General features: G+C 55.3%; 1 protein-coding gene across 10 annotated transcripts in view; it reads right to left on the minus strand.

The window, feature by feature from the left end:
* Window positions 1–2,149: 2,149 nt before the first annotated feature.
* Window positions 2,150–19,171, minus strand: part of UBR4 (ubiquitin protein ligase E3 component n-recognin 4) — a 131,493-nt gene continuing 114,471 nt past the window's right edge. For all 10 annotated transcript variants that reach the window (XM_045035180.1, XM_045035182.1, XM_011284581.4 and 7 more), the window contains 9 exons: window positions 16,115–16,333; window positions 15,128–15,241; window positions 14,038–14,180; window positions 13,492–13,617; window positions 11,816–12,010; window positions 8,807–9,031; window positions 5,333–5,423; window positions 4,481–4,643; window positions 2,150–2,531 (listed from right to left, as the gene is read on the minus strand). In XM_045035180.1, the coding sequence (XP_044891115.1) occupies window positions 2,467–2,531; window positions 4,481–4,643; window positions 5,333–5,423; window positions 8,807–9,031; window positions 11,816–12,010; window positions 13,492–13,617; window positions 14,038–14,180; window positions 15,128–15,241; window positions 16,115–16,333 (1,341 nt within the window). In that variant the 3' untranslated portion in view covers window positions 2,150–2,466. The remainder of the gene's footprint in view (window positions 2,532–4,480; window positions 4,644–5,332; window positions 5,424–8,806; window positions 9,032–11,815; window positions 12,011–13,491; window positions 13,618–14,037; window positions 14,181–15,127; window positions 15,242–16,114; window positions 16,334–19,171) is intronic.

Genomic DNA, 19,171 nt, shown 5'->3' on the forward strand with positions numbered 1-19,171 from the left:
GGGTTGCCAGTTGAGAAAGACAGAGGCCCGAGAAGCAACGAGCCCAGAAAATGGCTCGGGATAGGAAGGGACTGAGTGGCTCTCTGCCTGGTGTCCCTCATCACCACGTCGCTGATGTCATGGGGCAAGGGCCCGGGGAGGCAGGGTTCTCTCCGAGACCAGTTTCGTCTCCGGCCCCAGCTCTGCTTCAGGCACCCCCTGGGATGGTCACAGACCCATGAGGTCACCATGCCAGCAGCCTGTCTGGGGCTGTGGCAGTCACCGGCAGGTAGCCCGTGCAGACACCAGGAAAGCTGTGGCTGTGAAAACAAGAAGCTGAGGCTTTTGGGCTGGGGCCAAAATTCCCCGAGGACTTTGCAAGAAATACAAAAAGGGCAGAGGAAAATAAACCGACACCTTGCAATGTGCTTTGGTGACCCCAGCTCCGTAGGCTGAAGGAACCAGGCCACGGACAAGCTTGTGAAAGTGCCCTGTCAACACTCCTGATGCCCTGCGGTGTCACTGCAAACGTGGCTCAGCCTACGATGGTGCCGAAACAGCAAGCCTGACACCTGGCAAGCAGGTGTAATCCGGCCGTTTGCACTGGCACCCTCCCCACTCTCCCTTCTGGCTTTGCCGTCCTAGACGAAGCTGTTCCCCTCCGTCCCTGCTGGGATGTTATGTAATAGCAATTCTGTGCACGAGCGTGTACCTAGAACGGCCTCTCGGGAGACCACTGGCACGTGGGAGACGAGGGGTCTGAGAGGGCGTGACCTTGCTGCGGTCAGCGTGAGAAGCACGTGTCCCTCCTTCATCCTCCTTCATCCTCCTTCACTAGACACACTTGGAACTCAGCTGAGACGTGAAGTTTTGCTAAAGAGAAAGGCAAAATCACAGACACTGAAAACGAGTTTGTTAACAGGAGCAGCCATTCCCTTCCCATGTGGCAGACAGACCTGCCCACATATACCTGGTAACGCCCTGGCCCGCGGTTGGTGATATGCCCATTTTACAGGTGAGGCTGCAGAGACATGAAAGGCGGCAGGGCTGGGATCTGAGGAGAGCCTGACACGCCCGTCAGCCCCCCAGAATGCCCCTCGCCCAGCACCAACACCGACGTGCACTCGTGCACCTGGACACACACACGCTCTCGCCTGCCGGGGCCTCCAGCCGTGCTCTTGCAACAAATCGCCTCTGTCTCTCTGGCGAAGTCCCAAGCAGGACACTCCCGCCTGCCTGTGGCCGCCCGGTCAGACTCTGAGGGAGGGATGTGGAAGTCTTCTAAAGGGGCCCGAGGGGACCTCCTGTCCCGAATGGTCTGGCCTGAGGAACAAGCCACATAAGCTGGGCATTGAGACAGAGGCGGCGGTCTTCAGAGCAGCAGTCGGCAGAAGAGCCCACAGGCGACCAAAGGAGATGGCTGTCACCAAGTTCTTCCTCCCCATGAGGCCACGTCTAGCGCAGCCCTGCCCGGGTCTGGGGAGAGGCCCCTGCGAGTCGTGCTGCCTCGCCAGCAACGGGGCCACTGCCCACGAACGTGGGAAAGCGGGTCTCGCGCCCTCAAGGCAGCTGCCACCGCGGGGCAGGACAGCGCTTCAGGGGCACAGACTCACAGCTCCGGTGGCTACTGGTGGGGCAGCCCTGGGCAAATGATGCCCGTTCACAGGCCCTCTCCTGCAGGGCTGCTGGGAAGACTAGAAACACACACACATACACACACACTCACACCGGCAGAGGGAAGGTCAGCAAAGGGAAGCTGCTCGTTACTCTGGCTCTAGGCCTGCCCCGGGCCCTCTCCTAACACAGCGACCCTGAAGCGAAGTCGCCACGGGGTCTCTGACGCGCAGCTAGCCCGATCGTCAAGCACCCTTGCTCCACTGAGCCCGCCTTCAGCCGAGGTCTGCAGTCACCGGCTCCACGGGTCTTTGGGTTCCAGCTTGTAAGGCCGAAAAACTAAGGGAGGCCGAGGGGTCTGCTTTCAGGAAGCTCAGACTCAAAGGTGCTGCCCCAGCTCGCGGGCCAGGCGGACAGGCTCCATTAGGTACTGACAAGAACGGCGACGCGGATTCGTCCGTCTTCCTGCACTCATGCCAGAAAGAGCCACACGGCCAAGGACAGCGTCTGGCCAGGGACACTCGGGGTGGGTTCAAGCAGCAGGCAACACCTTCTGTTTCAGTGTGTGCTCAGTCACTCGTTTATTTGCCAAGATGTGCACACGCGAGTGCGGAGTCGGCCAGGACAGCGCGTGGCGCCTAGGTACGCACAGGCCCTTCCACGGCTTGGGTTACAGACAACTTCATAGCTAGTGCACCACACACACAAGACAGAACAGGAAGCCTAAAAACCCCAAGCCACTCCAAGACATGGGGGGGAGGAGTGGTGCCGCGCGTCCCGTGGGGGAGGGGATCGATGCACACGAGGGAAGAACACGGAGGATGGAAGGCAAGCTCGCTTCGGTCTCTGCTAACTGCAGTTTCCGTGTGATGTTCAGGGGATGGAGTTCAACAGGTCCTTTAGGAAGCTCTCAGGATCAGTGATTTCTGATAACAGACCTGGAAAACAGGGGCACGCAGGGGTGGGTTAGGCGCAGGCACGCACAGCCCCCAGCCCACTGAGTCATGGCTGCCGCATCCACGCAGAGAACACCATGTGCCCCGACAAGCTCTGACACGCTGCTCCCAGGCACACTGGCGATGACAGGGAGGCAGTCACTGAGCAAGCACTCTCGTTCTGGAAGAGGAATTGGTCACGTTCTGCAACCAGGCGCCACTGTGTGTTCCAAGGCATTAAAGTGGCAGAGACCATCCCTACGACCCCCAGGGCAGAGGTTCTAACCCAGGTCCACGAACCACCGCAGGGGAGCCCCTCGTCTGCTGACACTCTGTGCAAAGCAGAGGGGCCTTCTGGAGGGAGAGAGTCCACAGCACGAAGCATACTCTCGAAGGGGCCGGGGCCAAGAAAAAGCTAATACCAGTGCCCCCAAGGGCCACGAGGAACAGAGCACAGTACCAGGGCCCTGGGCTCAGCTGGGCTTCGTTCCAACCACTAGTCCCAGGGTCTCGAGCGAGCTGCCAAAGCTCGGGAGCTCCGTTTCTGCAACCATCAAACGGGGACAGTAACAAGTCCTACCTGGGTCACTGTAGGGATTAAATGAGGCCACGTGTGAATGTGCGAGTGCACAGAAGGGGCTCTGTGGCCCCCAAGCAGGGCGCTCAAAGTTAACGGCCGCCAAGCTGTTAAGCCCGAGTCCTGGCGACATTCACGCCCAAGTCCTCTCCCCAGCATCCGTGCTAACGGGGGAAAGGTTGGCACCGATCACCCCTTGTTGGTTTTGGAAGGTGGTTTTGCCCTTGCATCTGAGCAGGGTGTGTCTGGTATTCTGAAATTTTCTGCCAGTCTAAATGAAGTAATAAAATCATGCCGTAAAAACCCGATCCCGGCGTGAGGCTACAGAGGCTCCCTGCCCAGCAGGTCCCGCTCTCCCCTGCTTCAGGCCGGCGACGACGCTGCAAGCTGCAGGATGGCTGGGACGCCATGAACCGAGGTGAACACCGTCCTTCCCCTGCCACCCCCTCCTCTCGTGCTCAGACCCTCCATCCCCACCAACAGCCTCTGCTCACACACTCCCCAGAGCATGGCACCGAGGACACAAATACACGGGCCACCGGCTCTCGGGCAGGAATGGCTCCTGGGAAGGCGTGTGGCTCAGGGACAACGTCGAGGCTGCAAGTTAACAAAAACACTGAGCTGAGCGATGTCAACGTGTGACCACCAGACAGCGGGGGTAGCACTGGGCCAACAAAGGTCCATGACGGTGCTCGGCTTCTGCCGAGGCCACCGCAAAGCACAAACTGGAAGCCCCCGGCACACAGGGACCTCCGTCAGCTGGCGCAGGGCTGGGAGGAAAGCAGAATTCTGTGAGCGTCGCTAGAGACCCCTGAGAGTGGAGCTCCCAGAGGGTGAAGACACACAAGAAAAATACTAGTGGAGGCTTTCTCCTGATGGTGGGATCTGGGGAGAACATTTTCTTGACACATCAGGTCTCGATCTCAGGATCAGGCCCTGAGCTGAGATCAAGAGTTGGACGCTTAACCAACTGAATGAGCCACCAGGTGCCCCATGTTTTTCAGGTTCTTTTTTTTTTTTTTTTAGAGGCTCTACCAATTTTCCAGGTATGCCCCACTGGAAACTCCTCTAGTCTTTACAGCCTCAGTTACCCCACCTATGAAGTAGGGGTAACCACAGTTCCACCCCGAACACATATACCCACTGAGCAGCACCGGGCGTGGGACGCAGTAAGTCCCCACATGTCCCAGCTGCTGTTCCTGCTCCCAGTGGCCTGGTGTTTACTTATCTCTCCCAGACCGTTTGGCAGTGACCGACAGGCTGGTTCTTGCTTGCGTTCCTTCTGCTGTGAAGACGGAAGCTAAGACTGGCCCCTCTAAGACAGACATGGGTTTTGCTGTAGAAGATTTTTGAGAGAGAAAATCCTGACACTGACCAGCCGCATCGAGGAACTCCGAGAAGGTCTCCACTGGCATGAACTCCTCCTGGAAGGTCTTCAGGGCTTTGTCAGCAGCTTCATAGATGGGCATGTCGTTGTGGCGGATGTATTCCGCTAGAGAGCAGGACCAGCCTCCCTCCGTGTTGCTGGTAGGCACCTTCTACAAGAACCGACAGGAGACAGGCCCGGGGGTGGATTACTTAATGCCTCGAGTCAGTCAGGCCTTCTCGATGCCAAAAAGCAGCCCTCCCATTTACATCCAAGTTCCCCTGGAGGACGTGTTTTGGTTCCAGGAACAACAAAGTCTCGTGTCATTCCTCCTGCAGCCCCTTTATTATGCACCGTGTCACTTACAGGCTACAAGTTGAGACCGCTACTCCTCCCTGCAGGTGTCACATCTGCATTTCCCCAGGAAAAGGGGATCTCACCATGCTTCATTCAGATTGTACAAGGAACCATCCCCAAACCCTCTGACTCTCTCAAGGCAAAGAGCAGTGTCCCTACTGGAAGCTAGGCTGGAGTAGGTCACACTCACACAAGGCAACGGACTTTACCCAAACGGAGGGACCAAGGGCAAACAGAGGGTGACTCAGGAGGGAAGGTCTGCCTGGGGAAGTGAGTTTGCAGCAGGCCTGAGACCAGGTGACAGGAGCGGTCTGGGCTACAAACGGACGTCGCAGGTGAAAGGGTCTAAGCGACGGTGGAAATCCTTCCGCAGGGGAGGCAGCTCGCTTCCCAGCAGAGGCCAGAGGGGGAGCAGCCGCCCCGCAGCTGCGTGGGGTCAGAGCCAGCAGCACAAAAATTTCGAACTCTTGCAGAAGGCGGTCGAGCTTCCGATGGCTTCCCTACCTTAAACATGTTGTAAATGAGATCGACGAGGGCCCAAAAGAGAAGGGAAGAGCGATAAGCAGAGTAGTCCTTCACTGCCTTGTCGGTCAGCCTGGAAAAGAAAATCAAATTGCATGTCCGTGAAGACGCTGGAGGGATACACGCCAGGATGGAGCAGAGCAAGTCAAGGATCCAGGAATCTACGCACCTCTCCACGTCAGCTACTTGCCTATCTTCTTGGGAAAAAGCAGCTGTGGGCAAGAACTTCTGAAGCCTGGACCCAGGGGTTTCCTTACTATAAAATAATCCATGAAATACTCCTCCTTAGGACTGACTCTCTTCCGGATCAGGGTGAATCAGAATAGGGGGAACGCCACGTGCAACGTGGCAACCAGAGGCCACTGCCATGAAGAGATGCCAGGGAGGCCCGCGCATCCCTGCTCTGTTGAGCCCCACACGAGCTCTCGGACTTGCCAGGACCTCATACGTGAAGGGGAAACAGGGCTCTACCTCAGCCTTCACATTCCCGCTGGGAGCCATTTCCACAAATACAGTCAGCAGACTAAACCAGCCAAACACAGGGATTTGTTAACCACGGGCTGTGTTAAAAAAAAAAAAAAAAAAAAAAAAAAAAAAAGGCGAGCTGGTGGAAAACTGGCCCTGGGCAACAGTAACATCCAGGATGGAAGCTGCAACCACCACCTCCTAAATCCTGGGCTGTCCCAGAGCCACCGCCACAGTCCCGGTCTCTGCCCAGGACCAGCTCTACCCAACCTAACGATTCAGCGCAGGATTCAAGGCCAGCGGGCTCTTGGAATAGCGGGGGCGGTCTGGGACACCATCCTCTGCCCTCTCAGCAGGCACTCCTGGCTTGAGGAGCAAGGACACTAGATCACAGTGGTAAAGCCACTATGAAACGCAGAGAGAGCAGACACCCCTCTGCTATAGGATTCAGTTTCTACCGTCCGAGATCTACAAGACGTTTTGTTTGCAAACTGCCTTCACATCTGCAGTAAATAAAAGCTAGATGAACCCTTGTCACAGAAATTCTGTCTTAAGACACACTAGAACAAAGTCCGTAACTAAGAGAACTAAAATTGAGTATTAAAGTGTCTGTGTGTAGGTAAGAATCATAAAGTGAGACCGTCCCATATGGGCCTTAAGACAAGGAACTGTGTGGCAGGGTGGGGGGTGAGGGGGGCTTGGGGGGCTCAGTCCGTTGAGCAACTGACTTTGGCTCAGGTCATAATCTGGCAGTTCGTGAGTTCGAGCCCCGCATCGGGCTCTGTGCTGACAGCTCAGAGCCTGGAGCCTGCTTCGGATTCTGTGTCTCCCTCTCTCTGCCCCTTCCCCACTCTCATGTTCTGTCTCTCCAAAATGAATATACGTTAAAAAAAGAGAGAGAGAAGGAACTGTGGGGCCCGGGATGGCATCCACACGTACACCCAGCAAAGGTAAATTCATTAACAAAATGAAGTCAGACAATTCTGTTTGCTACAATGTTCTTCCCGTTCCCTCCCTACACCCCCATATCCTCCAGGGCACCCGCTGTCTCCCACCTGCCCTGCGTGCGGACTCGGCAGCCCACAGTGAGGTCTGCCGCCAGGCCCACCTGGGGGCAAGGGCGACACCCACTCGTGACTCTGCCTGCTGCCCACAGGACACCAGATAGGGCTCGGACGGAAGCCTAAGTCCCAGGCCTAACGACTTACAAGTTCCTGGCAGAGGAACCCTTCTTCCTGAATGTAAAACATGCACAAGAGGTCAACTTCTCTCGGTGCAAATTCCTAGATTTTTGTATCGGCTACTGCCTCCCACCCCATCACAGACTCAGGACAAAGCCTGCTGCTGCCAGGGACACCGCCCAGCCGCCAGAACGACGCCCTCTGAGTGTCCCTCCGGCACAGTCTCTCCTCGGAGAGTGTCCCAATACAGGGCTCACGCCCGGCACCTCCCCCAGCCTGTTTCAGGGGCTCCGACTCAGGCCTCCACCCCACGCCAGACTCGGTGGCTGCTGTGCTTTGGTAAGCAGGAATCGAGCGACCTGCCCAACGTAATTATTTAAGGCTAATTAATAAAGGCGAGCAAACTGCAACAAAGAAGATGGCAAGCCGCGAGGGCAGCTCCACTGGATTTCCTAAGTGAGCTGTGAACAGATGGGCTTTTCCCCCACTGCCCAGGACAGCAGAGAGTCCTGGTCTCCTAACTGAAAGCAAAACGGCTCCTGTGGGTTCAAATCTCACAGCTGCCACCGAGGGCCAGTGCCCAGCAGACAGCCGCTCTCACAGGGCCAGGCTGAGCCTGGCTTACGAACAACCTGCTACCTTCCAGATCGAACTTCTGATTTCTAGCGGCTGGCTCAGCACGAATGCTCTGGACTCTGGGAAACACAGGACAGTGATACGTCTGAAAGGGGGCATGGGTTGGGTGGGAACTTGAATGAGACTCACCCCCTCCTACTCTACACAGAGCAGCCAGTACTGGCAGGACTCAATAGCAGAGCTCTGACCTAGTCTCTCTGAGGGTGGAGGGGCCTTTGATTGGCAACGCGGATAAACCAGAGCTGGTGGGGGTAACAGGCACCAGGTGCCGATCCAGGCACATGGCTGTGCCCACTTGGTCTGTCATTATCAGGGGCTTGAAAGCCTGAAAATGTGGAAATGTTCCCTCGGATCCTAGCAAGGGCAGACAGACAAGAATAGATCTTCCAGAAGTGAAGATTTCCCTGGAGTGCCAGAAGCAAGCTGACAAACCCACACCCTTCTCCAGCCCAGGGGAGGCAGACACAGCACATGGGCCACCATGAGCCGAGAGAGGAGTCCCGCGGAGTCCACGCAACGTGTGGCAACCCTGTGGTCATCTCAAAGGGCTTCTTGTTGTTTACGGCTGTTTTTCTCAAGATGCTGCCCATCTGACCCAAATCACAGCACAAGGTCATGAGAACAAAGACGCTTCCTTCCTTGAAAGATCGTTCCTTCTTTGGGACGTGTCCACACGAACAGGAGAAACAGAAGAAAGGCTCGTGGAACGTGGGGCAGACAGCACAGGAATGTGACCAGGGAGAGAGATAATGAGCTTTTCATGGTCAGAAAAGAAAATCCCCAGTGCAGCCATGCGGAAGCTTTCCCACTTCATGGCCAGGCCAGCAAGACGGGGAAAACCCAGTCACCTGCCCTCGCTCCCTGCTGGCCCTCATCCTCCTCACCAGTAGTCTCACCCTGCGCCTGGCTGGCTGCTTCTCTGAAATCTTCCACAGACCCAAGCCTCACTCCACCTTTCCAGAGGCTGAACATGAGACCCACAGGTGGCCAAGGCACCTGCTGGCCATCGGGCCTAGACTCTTGGCACCACAAGGGACAGGGTCAATGACCGAGGCAAACGAGCAGGCCCTCACTTACCACACACGCTGCAAAGCAGCTTTTACACACAATGGGAAATATGTAATCCAGGCACCAGGCAGCCCAGAAGACGGGACTTCCCGAGGCAGAGACTGACCTGGTGGCTCCCCCTGGAGCCACTGCCCGGGCCTGAGAGGTCACCAGCAGCCTCCGCAGGATTTCCACGCGTGTGGCTCTCCACTTCTCGGGGGGCAGGATGTGGAGGGCCAGGACCGTGAAATAGTGGGGCCCGTCCACTTCAAAGGCACTCTCCACCCACTTCTCCTTGGGCTGCTCCAGAAAGCCCTGGAGGTTCTTCTCCTCTCGGGAAGTTGCTCGGGTTCTGGAACAAAAGGGACACGATGAAACCAGGGCAGAAGCAGGGTACCAGCGGTAAGAGGAGAGGAGGTTTGGTCAACATCTCGTCTTCTTTTAAGCTTTTGAACGCTTGGATCACGAAACATGGCCACCCACTCTTAAGTAGCCCTCCTACCCCCTCCCCAAGGACTGCTTCTTCCCTTCTAAGCCCTACTTGGTGGCACTTTCCCTGCCCCCATCAACTCCTAGCTCAGCTCTGACACGATTCCAAACACCTACTTGCTCTTGAGCCCCCTGCATATGGCGGACAAGGTCACAAACACTCCACCAACAAAGTGACCGAACGACTCTGGAAGGTGACAGCTAGCACCTTCTTACCACGGTATCTGAAGCCTAGAGAAGCGAAGTGACCTTCCCTAAGCCAGTGAGTCTGTAAGTGAGGGAGCCAATGTGTGTTCAGAACCTGACTCTGCAACCCAGCCCGTGTTCTCGCTTGCCCCACGTAGTCCCCAGAGCTAGGCTGTTTGCATTGGCTCCCGTGTTGCACCCTCCGTATCTCATGGTTTCCTTACATGTCTGTGTTCCTCCTTCATTCGAACAGCTGCCTCCGAGCAAGCACTGCTTCCTGTTCTCTCTCCTGCCTAAACTGTGGGCACATGGTCCTGAACTTTACTACCAAGCACTGCTCTGGGAGCCTGAATGGATCATCTCACCTAATCCTGACAACGGCCCTAGGACACAGGTACCGGATCCACACCTATTTCACAGAAGAGGACGCAACAGAGAAGACAGCTACCTTGCCCACAATCGCATGCTGGGGATGGAAGAATGAGGCTTTGAACCCTGGCAGTCTGGCTACCAAGCTGGCCCTCCACGCTCTTGATCCACATAAAGGCCCTTGCCCAGCACCACAGAGCTTCGGTGAGCGGCACTGGGGCGGCACAGAGACCCCACTGGAGGCCTTCCTGACCGCATATCCCTGACCCTATCACCTGGGTGGTGCTCTCATGCCAAGAGCACCTACCGCCCTGTCCTTATCCCAAGGTGGGGGGGGGGGGTGGTGCGGAGGAGAACAAAACAGAACCCCAAAAGCCATGACAGTCCAAGCCAGCAGGCCTACAGACGGCACCGGCAAATGCCGGACTGTGGGAAAGCAGAAGGGGGCCGTGTGCAAGGACAGCTTGCTTCCTTCTGCTGAGAATGGACAAGGATGGCACAGATGGATGTACTCGACTGGACTTTCCAGAACCGGGAGTCAGAAGCTTTCTGCCACCGTAGGACCTGCCCCACTCTGCTCTGGCTCACAGCATGACCTACTTGCCTGTATACACAAACGTGACCAGGCTCATGCCAAGGTGAAGCGACCAGCTGGGGGAGCAGTCTATGGCTGCGCAACAGCGCCTCTGCGGGAAGCCTCCACGTGAGGCTCTAACTGACCAAGACACATCCGTGACACAGCCAACACCCTCCCTGATCAAGGGGGTCGAGCCTGAGTTACCAGTACGTGGCCCCTGAGAAACACAGGACACCTGTGGTCACTGGCTCTTCAGCCGGGCGAGTCACGCTGCCTCTCTGGGCGCCGCGCACCCCGCCGGAGAGCGGGGCAGTCCGCTCTGCCGCACAGCTGCCAAGAGACAGGTCTCCGCAGAGCCAACGGCTCTGTCAAAGGCCGAGCAAACACCGGCAGTTAGCACTGCTGGGGCCTGCAGCGATCTGGAGAGCGAGAACATCTGTGCCGTCGATGATGTGGGTGTCTGAGAGTCTCAGCAGTTTAGCAGAGGATGTCACGCCCTGACAGAGACCTGCCCGTGCATCTTGTTAACGATGAGGCCTGCGCTCTGGAGCTCAGCCTTCTATCTCACCGGGAAATGGGAGGGAAGGAGAAAACAACGTTGGTGAAGACAGAAGGCCAGAAAGGACAAGAGACAGACTGTCCTGTTGCCTAACCCAGACTGCAGCTGCCTTAGGCGGACCGTACCCAGTCTTTCAACAGCTGGCCAGTTCCCTGCCCGAAGCAGGTAGGAGACTCTTGTTGGAAAACAGGGCCTAAAAGCACAAAACTGTTCAAACCAGGAGCCAAAGTTTACTAAACCTTCTAACTGGCTTTTAACATCTGGGCTGGTATGAACGAATGCTATTTGCTACCCTAACTGCTTCTTTAAAATTACACTTTTAGCTATCAGTCTAACTGCTCCGTGATGTACACACAGATAAAAATACAAACCCACTCTCCTCCTGGTTATCAGCCAACTTTTCCAATCTTCGACACTTCCTACCCTCAATGTGCCAGAAGCACTGCTCACCGGGGGAGAAACCAGGATCCAAGTCCAGTCTTCCATTTATGAAAAAGGTCTTTGGTTCTGCCGCAGCCCCCAGTTATGAAACCTTCCCCTGTAACACCCTGTGTCCCCTTGACAGTGACTATGTGCGGTTCTGATCCATGGCCTCCCCACCCAAGAGCACCGAGTCTTATGGGTAGTGGAGGCAACATCGTAGTAGAAGCTAAGGAGGTTCTCTGGTGGGCTGGCCTCTCCCAGTTCCTGGTTCCCCTCTGGGCGGAGGAGCGTCAGTCCAAGGACACAGCCTTCAACTGCCCACTCGGGGGAGACGGAACCGTTCTGGAAAGGAAGTCACCTTATTCTGTGTGACTCTGGAAAGCCGCAGAACACGCGTGCTTCAGTAAAGGCTACCTGAGGCCAGCCATCTGCCCTGGAACTAACTCGGGCAGACAGAGAAAAGTTGACACCTTGCTGGGCAGAGGGGCACGGGGCGGGCCGGCCAGACGCCCAACGGGGAGCGAGATACTGACGTGTTCAGGACGTAAAGCACAGTGTGGACGATGTAGGGGATCAGGTGGATGTTGCTCTCCCGGCCGCCCCCGCCGGTGTCCGCGCTGAACGACTGCTCCATGGCAAAGCGCAGGAAGAGCAGCTTCATGTCGTGGATGTTGAGCTGGTACGTGGGCTCCCGCTGGCCCGTACACTCCTGGAGGTAAGTGTTGTGCCTGCGGGGAAGCAGAATGAACGCTGTGAGCAAAGCGAGCTCCCCGGGGAAAGCCCAGTTTGGAAGGGAGAGCCCCCTCGGCACAGCCCGGCCCGATGGCTGCAAAGGTCACATAAGCAGACTGAGGAACGAAGGGGACGGCTGAGGACATGAACTGTGGCCCGTAGGAAGACCGGAGCAGATGACAACTCCATTTCTGTTATGACTGAATGTGATGCCCTCCAAGCTTTGAGAAGACCTCGCTAGTTCTGGGGGCCCTATTTCCTGAGAGACAAATGTCACAGAACGTATCACAGCCAAACCTAGCACACTTTAGAAGAAGAAACGTGCAAAGTATTCGTTCTTACAAGGTGATCTATTCATAAGAATTTTTTCTTTAACCTCCAAATGAGAAGTATTTTCCTATATTTTTTTAATGTTTATTTTTGAGAGAGAGAGAGAGACAGAGCATGAGCAGGATAGGAGGAGAGAGAGAGGGAAACATGGCATCCGAAGCAGACTCCAGGCTCTGAGCTGTCAGCATAGAGCCCAATGCGGGGCTCGAACCCACGAACTGTGAGATCACGACCTGAGCTGAAGTCGTACGCTTAACCAACTGAGCCACCCAGGCACCCCGTATTTTTCTATTTTAAGAAACGTGTATTTCAGAGAGAGCTTGCACGCGTACGCAAGTGCAGGAGGGGCAGAGGGAGATGGAGAGAGAATCCCAAGCAGGCTCCATGCTGTAAGCATGGAGCCCAGTGCAGGGCTCAATCCCATGAACCATGAACCGTGAGATGATGACCTGAGCTGCAATCAAGAGTCGGATGCTCAACCTACTGAGCCACCCAGGTGCCCCTGAAAGACATTTTTCTATGTCAATACGTGCTACCATCAGCCTGGGCTCTATGTGACCTCAGCAAATTCCTCAACCGGAGAATGTGTGTAAGAGCACGTGGTAGGCGTTTTAATATGCTGCCCATCCTGATTACTGCCAGGTACCTTTCCATCCCCCAGCTTTACAATAGGACTCGGGGTGGGGCATCACTCCACCAAGCAGCAGCAAGAGCGAGGACCTCCTCAAAGCCTTAGTGACTCTAGTCTGGATTTTAGGACAAGGGAGGCTTGAAAGGAGCCCGATAATCCCCCTGGACTGAGCTATTTTCATTATTTAAATCTCACAGGCACACACTGCAGAAGACAAATATGGGAAATTTTGGCTTTAAGGACAAAGTCAGGGTGGTGTGTCTTATGCCCTGAGATCAACAAGGGAGAAGAGGTAGCAACTAACTAGAAATTCCACGTGGTGCACCAGATGCTGAGGGTGCCGGTTTCTTGCGGCCGAGTTCCTCCTTGTTCCAGATAGCTTCCCTGCCAGCACTCAAAGGAAGGGACCAGGGTTCTCAACGACAGTCACAGGCCTTCGGGCCAAGCTGATCACTGATTTTCCCCCATCTCCTGGGAACCCCGTCTTCCGTACCACTCACACTGCTCAACACTCACCTTGCCAAGCAGGTGGCAAAAGCTGATTCAGGGACGTGGGGCCCCCAGACCGGAAGAAGACCATTGCACTTAGTGTTGGCGTTCTGAAGGGCTGCGCTCTCCCACTCTTCCCGGCCACGAGCCAGCCTGGATTGGGAGAAGAGCAGGGACAAGTGACCACTGGAACTGATTTGGCAACCAGGCACCTGGGCACGTGGGGGCGGAGCAGAGTTTGCTAACACTAGGGAAAGAAGTTAGCCCGTGCACCTGACTCCAGAGAGAATTAGCCCTTTGTATCATAATATGGTAAATGCCAGCTTCGCTGCTTCCGTGAAGCAAGGTTGCTTTCTCCAGCCTTAGGCCAAACGCCAAATGGATTTCTTAGTTACACGGCACAAATGGCTCTTGGCCTGCGTGGTTTGACATCGGACACCCTAATCCCCGGAGATGAAAACTTCAGGGTCGGCACCCTCCCCGCTCCCGGCACGGGGCCTTGGGCAAGGTGTCCACTGCTCTGAAGGGCCAGAGGCCTGGCTGAGGAGCCACTCTGCAGGAGCTAGGGCCTACCTGACGGCAGCCAGGTGGCAGTCGTAGTGCACGATGTTGAAGTGGGACACGGTGCTGTAGCCCTGCTGTTTCCGGGGCTTATTCTCCATCTCTTCCAAGGCTACCCGCTTGGTGAAGGTATAGATGCCCAGGACTTTTGTGGGCTGCAAAGACACCATGAAAAGGAGGAGCGGTGAGGCGAAGTCCAAGGCAGGCTCCGGGAGGAGGCGAAGCCGAAGAGAGGGGAGCCGAGGACCTCCCCTCCCAGGAAGGAATGCACTCAAGGGGGGGGGATGGTCAGCACCTTGGTCTCTCGGCTAAGCACTCGGCTGGGCACAGTCCCAGTGAGATGAGAAATGTGGGGAACGACCAAAATAAAGCAGATGCCATGCAGATGGAAAGGCTAATACAGAAGCCTCAACTGACATCCTTCCCTTTTTGCTTCATTTATCTCAAAAGGAAGAATACAGCGCCTTCCTGCTAAGTCCCCTGCTTTATAAAACTTATCAAGCAGTTCCCAGCAGCCTGTGCCACAGCAGGACCTACGAGGCTTGTGGCCCTTCAGTGACGTGGACGCTCAGCAGGACACTCGAGCTGGAGGGGAAGAGGACGCCTTGTAGGCCTTTAGGGGAACAAGCAGGTCCCATGCTGTCCTGTTCCTGTCCGTCGTAAATCTAGTTGGATAGAGGTCCTGAGCTTCTCCCCAGGTATCCTGCTTAAAAGCAGCACGATGTGCTTTTAAAAGCCCCAGGTCTGGAGTCAGAGAAGCATGGGCTACAGTTCTGGCTCTGCCACGTGACCCTTGTTTTGCTTTGTTTTGTAGGTTTAAAAACAGAATTACCCGTTTACATAAAGCTCTGGGCACAAGGACTGGCATATAGAAAGAATCCAACGGGTGGTGATGCTGGGGGGGGGGGGGGCGGTGGGGGGTGGTGGCAGTGATGATGAAGCCTCGTGTTCAGATCAGTCTGCCTTCCTCCCTTTACAGAGGCAGCTGGCCCCGAGACACGCCTCAACCTCGGCCCATCTAAGAACAAAAAGGCCGGCGGGAGAAGGACGCCACCGGAGCAAGGGGCCAGGCTGCGCACCCAGCCCAGGGCGAGCGCTATACCTGGAACTTGTACCCCTCCCTGCAGATGCAGCACGTGAGACCCGGCTCCTCAATTAGCTCCTCCATCTGCTTCAGGAGCGCCGTCTTGGTCACGACCTGGCCCTTCTCGTTTGTCTGTAGGGGAAACCCAAGTGACATGTCAGAAGGGGATTTTCACCCGCCGCCCCCCAACCTAGCTTGGGGACACTCAGGAACAGGGCTGCCCTTCCACAGGCACTGGAAGGACAAGTCACAGAAAGGAAACCTCTGTAGGTGGCTTCCAGTGAGGGCAAAGACCCAGATTCTTCTACTCTCTTCCTCCAGGAACCACTGAGGCAGAGGAGACTAACCAGCTGGAAGCCTGGCTAGCTGCCACTTGCCACCAAAAAAGCCCCCTTTCTTCGTGCTGGCAATCCCAAGTCCCAGCTGCCAAGGGCTGTCGCATTAGGATTCACTTCACGGTTCCCATGGGAGTTTTAAAACTGCTGACACCCAAGCTTGGCTGGTTCGGAGAAGGCTTTCCTAAGACTACGCTGCTTCTGACCCGGGGCAAGGAGAGCACAGGCCATCATGTCCAACCGACGTGGGTTCAAACTCTCGTCAACCCCTCATTAAGCATGAGCATTGGCCTATTTCCTGTGCTTCTCAGCCTCTGTTACTCCAACCAGAGAAAGGGTATGGTAAGATCAGCCTCACTGTGTCACACAAGGGCTTAAATAAAACCTTACAAGCAAGGTGCCTAACTAAGCACAGTGCCTGGCAAGCAGTAAATCCCCTGGGAGCAGGAGTGATCATCCCCGTTCTCATGGTTTCTGTGAACTCGTTATGTCATTTAACCTCGGAGCCCCATCTGGGCGGTGGGACAACAGTCACACCTCTGAGGGGTTGTCAGGAAGGTGCACCTAGCTCCCTCCTTCTCCTCACCAGCCCAGCTCTGTCCCGAAGCATGGCTGCCTCTTCCCCAACAGTGTGGACAAGAACGTGGGGACTCCCAGAACGTGGCTTTACCGTCATGCCCAGGGTGCCCAGAGCCTTCTGCCTCATTGCCATGGCCATACGCTTCTTCTCCGCGCGGGTCTCCCTGCGGGCAGCATCGATCTTCTTGTTTACATCAGGGTGTTCCCGCAATGCCTCCAGCAGGTTCTCTGCTAGGGTCCCAATGCCCTCATCGCTGGACACCTGCTCCAGTTTATGTAGGTTGGTGATGGAGTCCGTTCCGATCAGAACCTACCAAGTGGAGACCAGAGAAATGTATGCTTCCAATTACGTGAGTCAGCATGCTCTCCAGGAGCTGACAGATTGAGAAAATTCAGCAGAATGCACGCAAACTCACGTCATCTGTTCAGTTTCGATCAGACCTTTCGAACACATGCTTCAAAAGATTCTGACAAATGGAGGAGGGTTTGGCCCTGCCGCTGACCTCTGACCAGGCACTATGCTCTTTGGCTCCAGTGCCCTGGCCTATAAAGTGGTGATAATGTCAGGGTTGTGGTGAGGATTAAAACTTCGTCACAGATAATTGGATGTAAAGCGGCCAGCACTGGGAGAGAGAAAGGGGCTCGGGTAAGATGCCCTAGAGAAGCAGCACCTGCAGAGGCCTGGGTAGTGGACTCAGTGACCACAGGGCAGAGCAGGCCGTGACATTCATAGCGACTGTGTTCGGTTCTTCCTCCAGAAGCCCCGTGTCCACCACACCCGGGAGCCCAGGATTCCCTCAACATAGGGGTATGAGAGGTGCGACTCCGAGTGGGAGTGGGGATGAGAAGACACTTTGTCTAGAGAACAGATATGACCGAGAAGCCCCCGTGCTCGAGAAGGCCGGCATTCGCTGCACCACAACACTGCACTGTCAACACGGGTGAAGGACAGAACACGCAGGCAGGGCTGACCCGACAAAGCCCTCCAGGTGAGCCGAGGAGGAGCGCCGTGCCACCCACAGCCCCCCGCCCCCTGCACAAGTGCATCCATGTCCACCGCTACTGTACGGATTTAACGATACGTGGAAAACAACAGAACCGACCTGCAACGTGAAATGAAAGCTCAGCACTCAACCCGGATCACCCACGGGCTCATAAACCTGTCCTCAGAGCAGGTACGCTTCAAACTGACCCGTCAGCAAAGCTACAGGTCAGCTCACGTCTCGTGCTCCTGAATGCTGAGCCCACGGTGTGGCTGCCTACTGAACTGCTGCACAGGTACCCCGACCTCCGCACGCTGGGTGTGAGCTGTGCGCCTGCGTGCGTGCATCCGTGTGTGAAGCAGTGCTTTACGTGCTAGGGGAACAAAGACCCGGCCTTCTGAGGGTTACACTCTAATCGGGCGAGCAGACGCACAACAGCAGTAGCCTGACATAATGCCCCCACCGCACCTCACTTCGAACCTCCTTGGGTTCTTCACCTCCTTCGAGGACACCATCACTCATCTGTCGCCCAACCCAGAAACAGCAGAGTTCTTGACTCGTCCGGCTTCCTCACCCGCCACAGGCAACTGACCTCCAAATCCCATTCACTCTGCCTCCCAGACGGCTGCTGAACCCACCCGCTGTCCACCTGGTGCGCCCGCTCAGCTGTCATCACCTCTTACCTAGAGTATGATAAAAGCCAATCGTCTCTCCTGTCTGTCATCTCCTCTCCTGCCAATTCATGGCCGGGGGCACGGCCCTCAGGAGAAAATGCACACTCCTCTCTTTGGAGAATGCGCCCTGGACCCATGCTGCACCGGGACCAGCTCGCGCCATGCCTCACCCCCACTGTGCAATTCTAGTATCCTTTGGCTTCTAAGCCTCGGCAGGTGCCGTACTTTCTTCTAAAAGCATCTTCTTTCCTTTGGCCCCTTTCACACTACACTTATGTCACTATTCAGCTATCAACATGAATGTGACTCTATCTTCCACCAGATAGTGAGTTCCCAGAGCACAGGCTATGACCGCCTTGGTTACCAATGTCACCTCAGTCTAGTACAGCACAGGTACACAACAGGTGCTTAAAAAATGCGTTGCTAGGAAGAGAATGGCCTCAAGTGTGAACGCCACGTTCCTAACTAGATTAAGCCTTAGTCTAGAGAAAGTAATTCAACTTAGTAACTACAAAGAAGCCTGGAAACCACCTGACCTGAGCTTGGCCACATCACAGCCGCACTCCTGGGTTCACCCACATAGAAGACACACGTTATAGGAACAGAGAAACCAATATACGTGAAGACTCCTTTGTAAGAAGAATGACCTCCACAAAGATGTGCTAATTATGACCATCTCTAATGAACTGAACAAAAGTCTGAAACCACTGAGACCGGGGTGAGACACAGGGAAGAATCTCTCCTGTAGCCAAGCTACCCTACTTTTGGGATGAGCTATGAGGACAGATCACCAAATGAGAGCGTGGAATGACATTCAATGCAGAACACTATACACGGGAAAACCCAGCCCTTGAGGACGCTCAAAACTCAACACTAAAAACATCCAATTAAAAGATGGGCAAAAGATACGAGCAGACAGGCTGCTGAAGCCACGCAGACGAAGCACATGGAAAGACACGCAGCACCACTAACCATCAGGGAAGCGCAAACTGAAATCACAGGGAGCTTATCACCGTCCACCTGTCAGAGGGGCTCAACTAAAAGCCAGTGTCACCACCGGGTGGTGAGGAGGATGCAGAGGAAGATCATTCAGGCACTGCCGGTGGGAATGTAAAAGGGTGCAGCACTCTAGAAAACAGCTCAGCAGTTTCTACTGAAACTAAATATGCAGCTATGTACCCAGCAAGTGTATGCCTAGGCGTTTATCCCAGAGGAATGAAGAGTTCTACTCACGCACAAAACAACTGCATGTGAATGTTTACGGCAGTTTTATTTGTAACATCCCCAAACTGGAAACAGCCCGGATGTTCTTTAACGGATGAACGGTTAAGCAACCTGGGGAACCCACACACCATGGACCACCACCGAGCAATAAAAAGGAACAGACTATCAATACACACAACCTGGGAGTCCCCCAGAAGATTATGCGGAGTGAAAAAAGCCAACCCCAAAAGGTTACATGCTGTCTGACGCCATTTACAGAACACTCTG

The sequence above is a fragment of the Felis catus genome, chromosome C1, assembly GCF_018350175.1.
Source record: "Felis catus isolate Fca126 chromosome C1, F.catus_Fca126_mat1.0, whole genome shotgun sequence".
In the NCBI taxonomy this organism is placed as follows: domain Eukaryota; kingdom Metazoa; phylum Chordata; class Mammalia; order Carnivora; family Felidae; genus Felis; species Felis catus.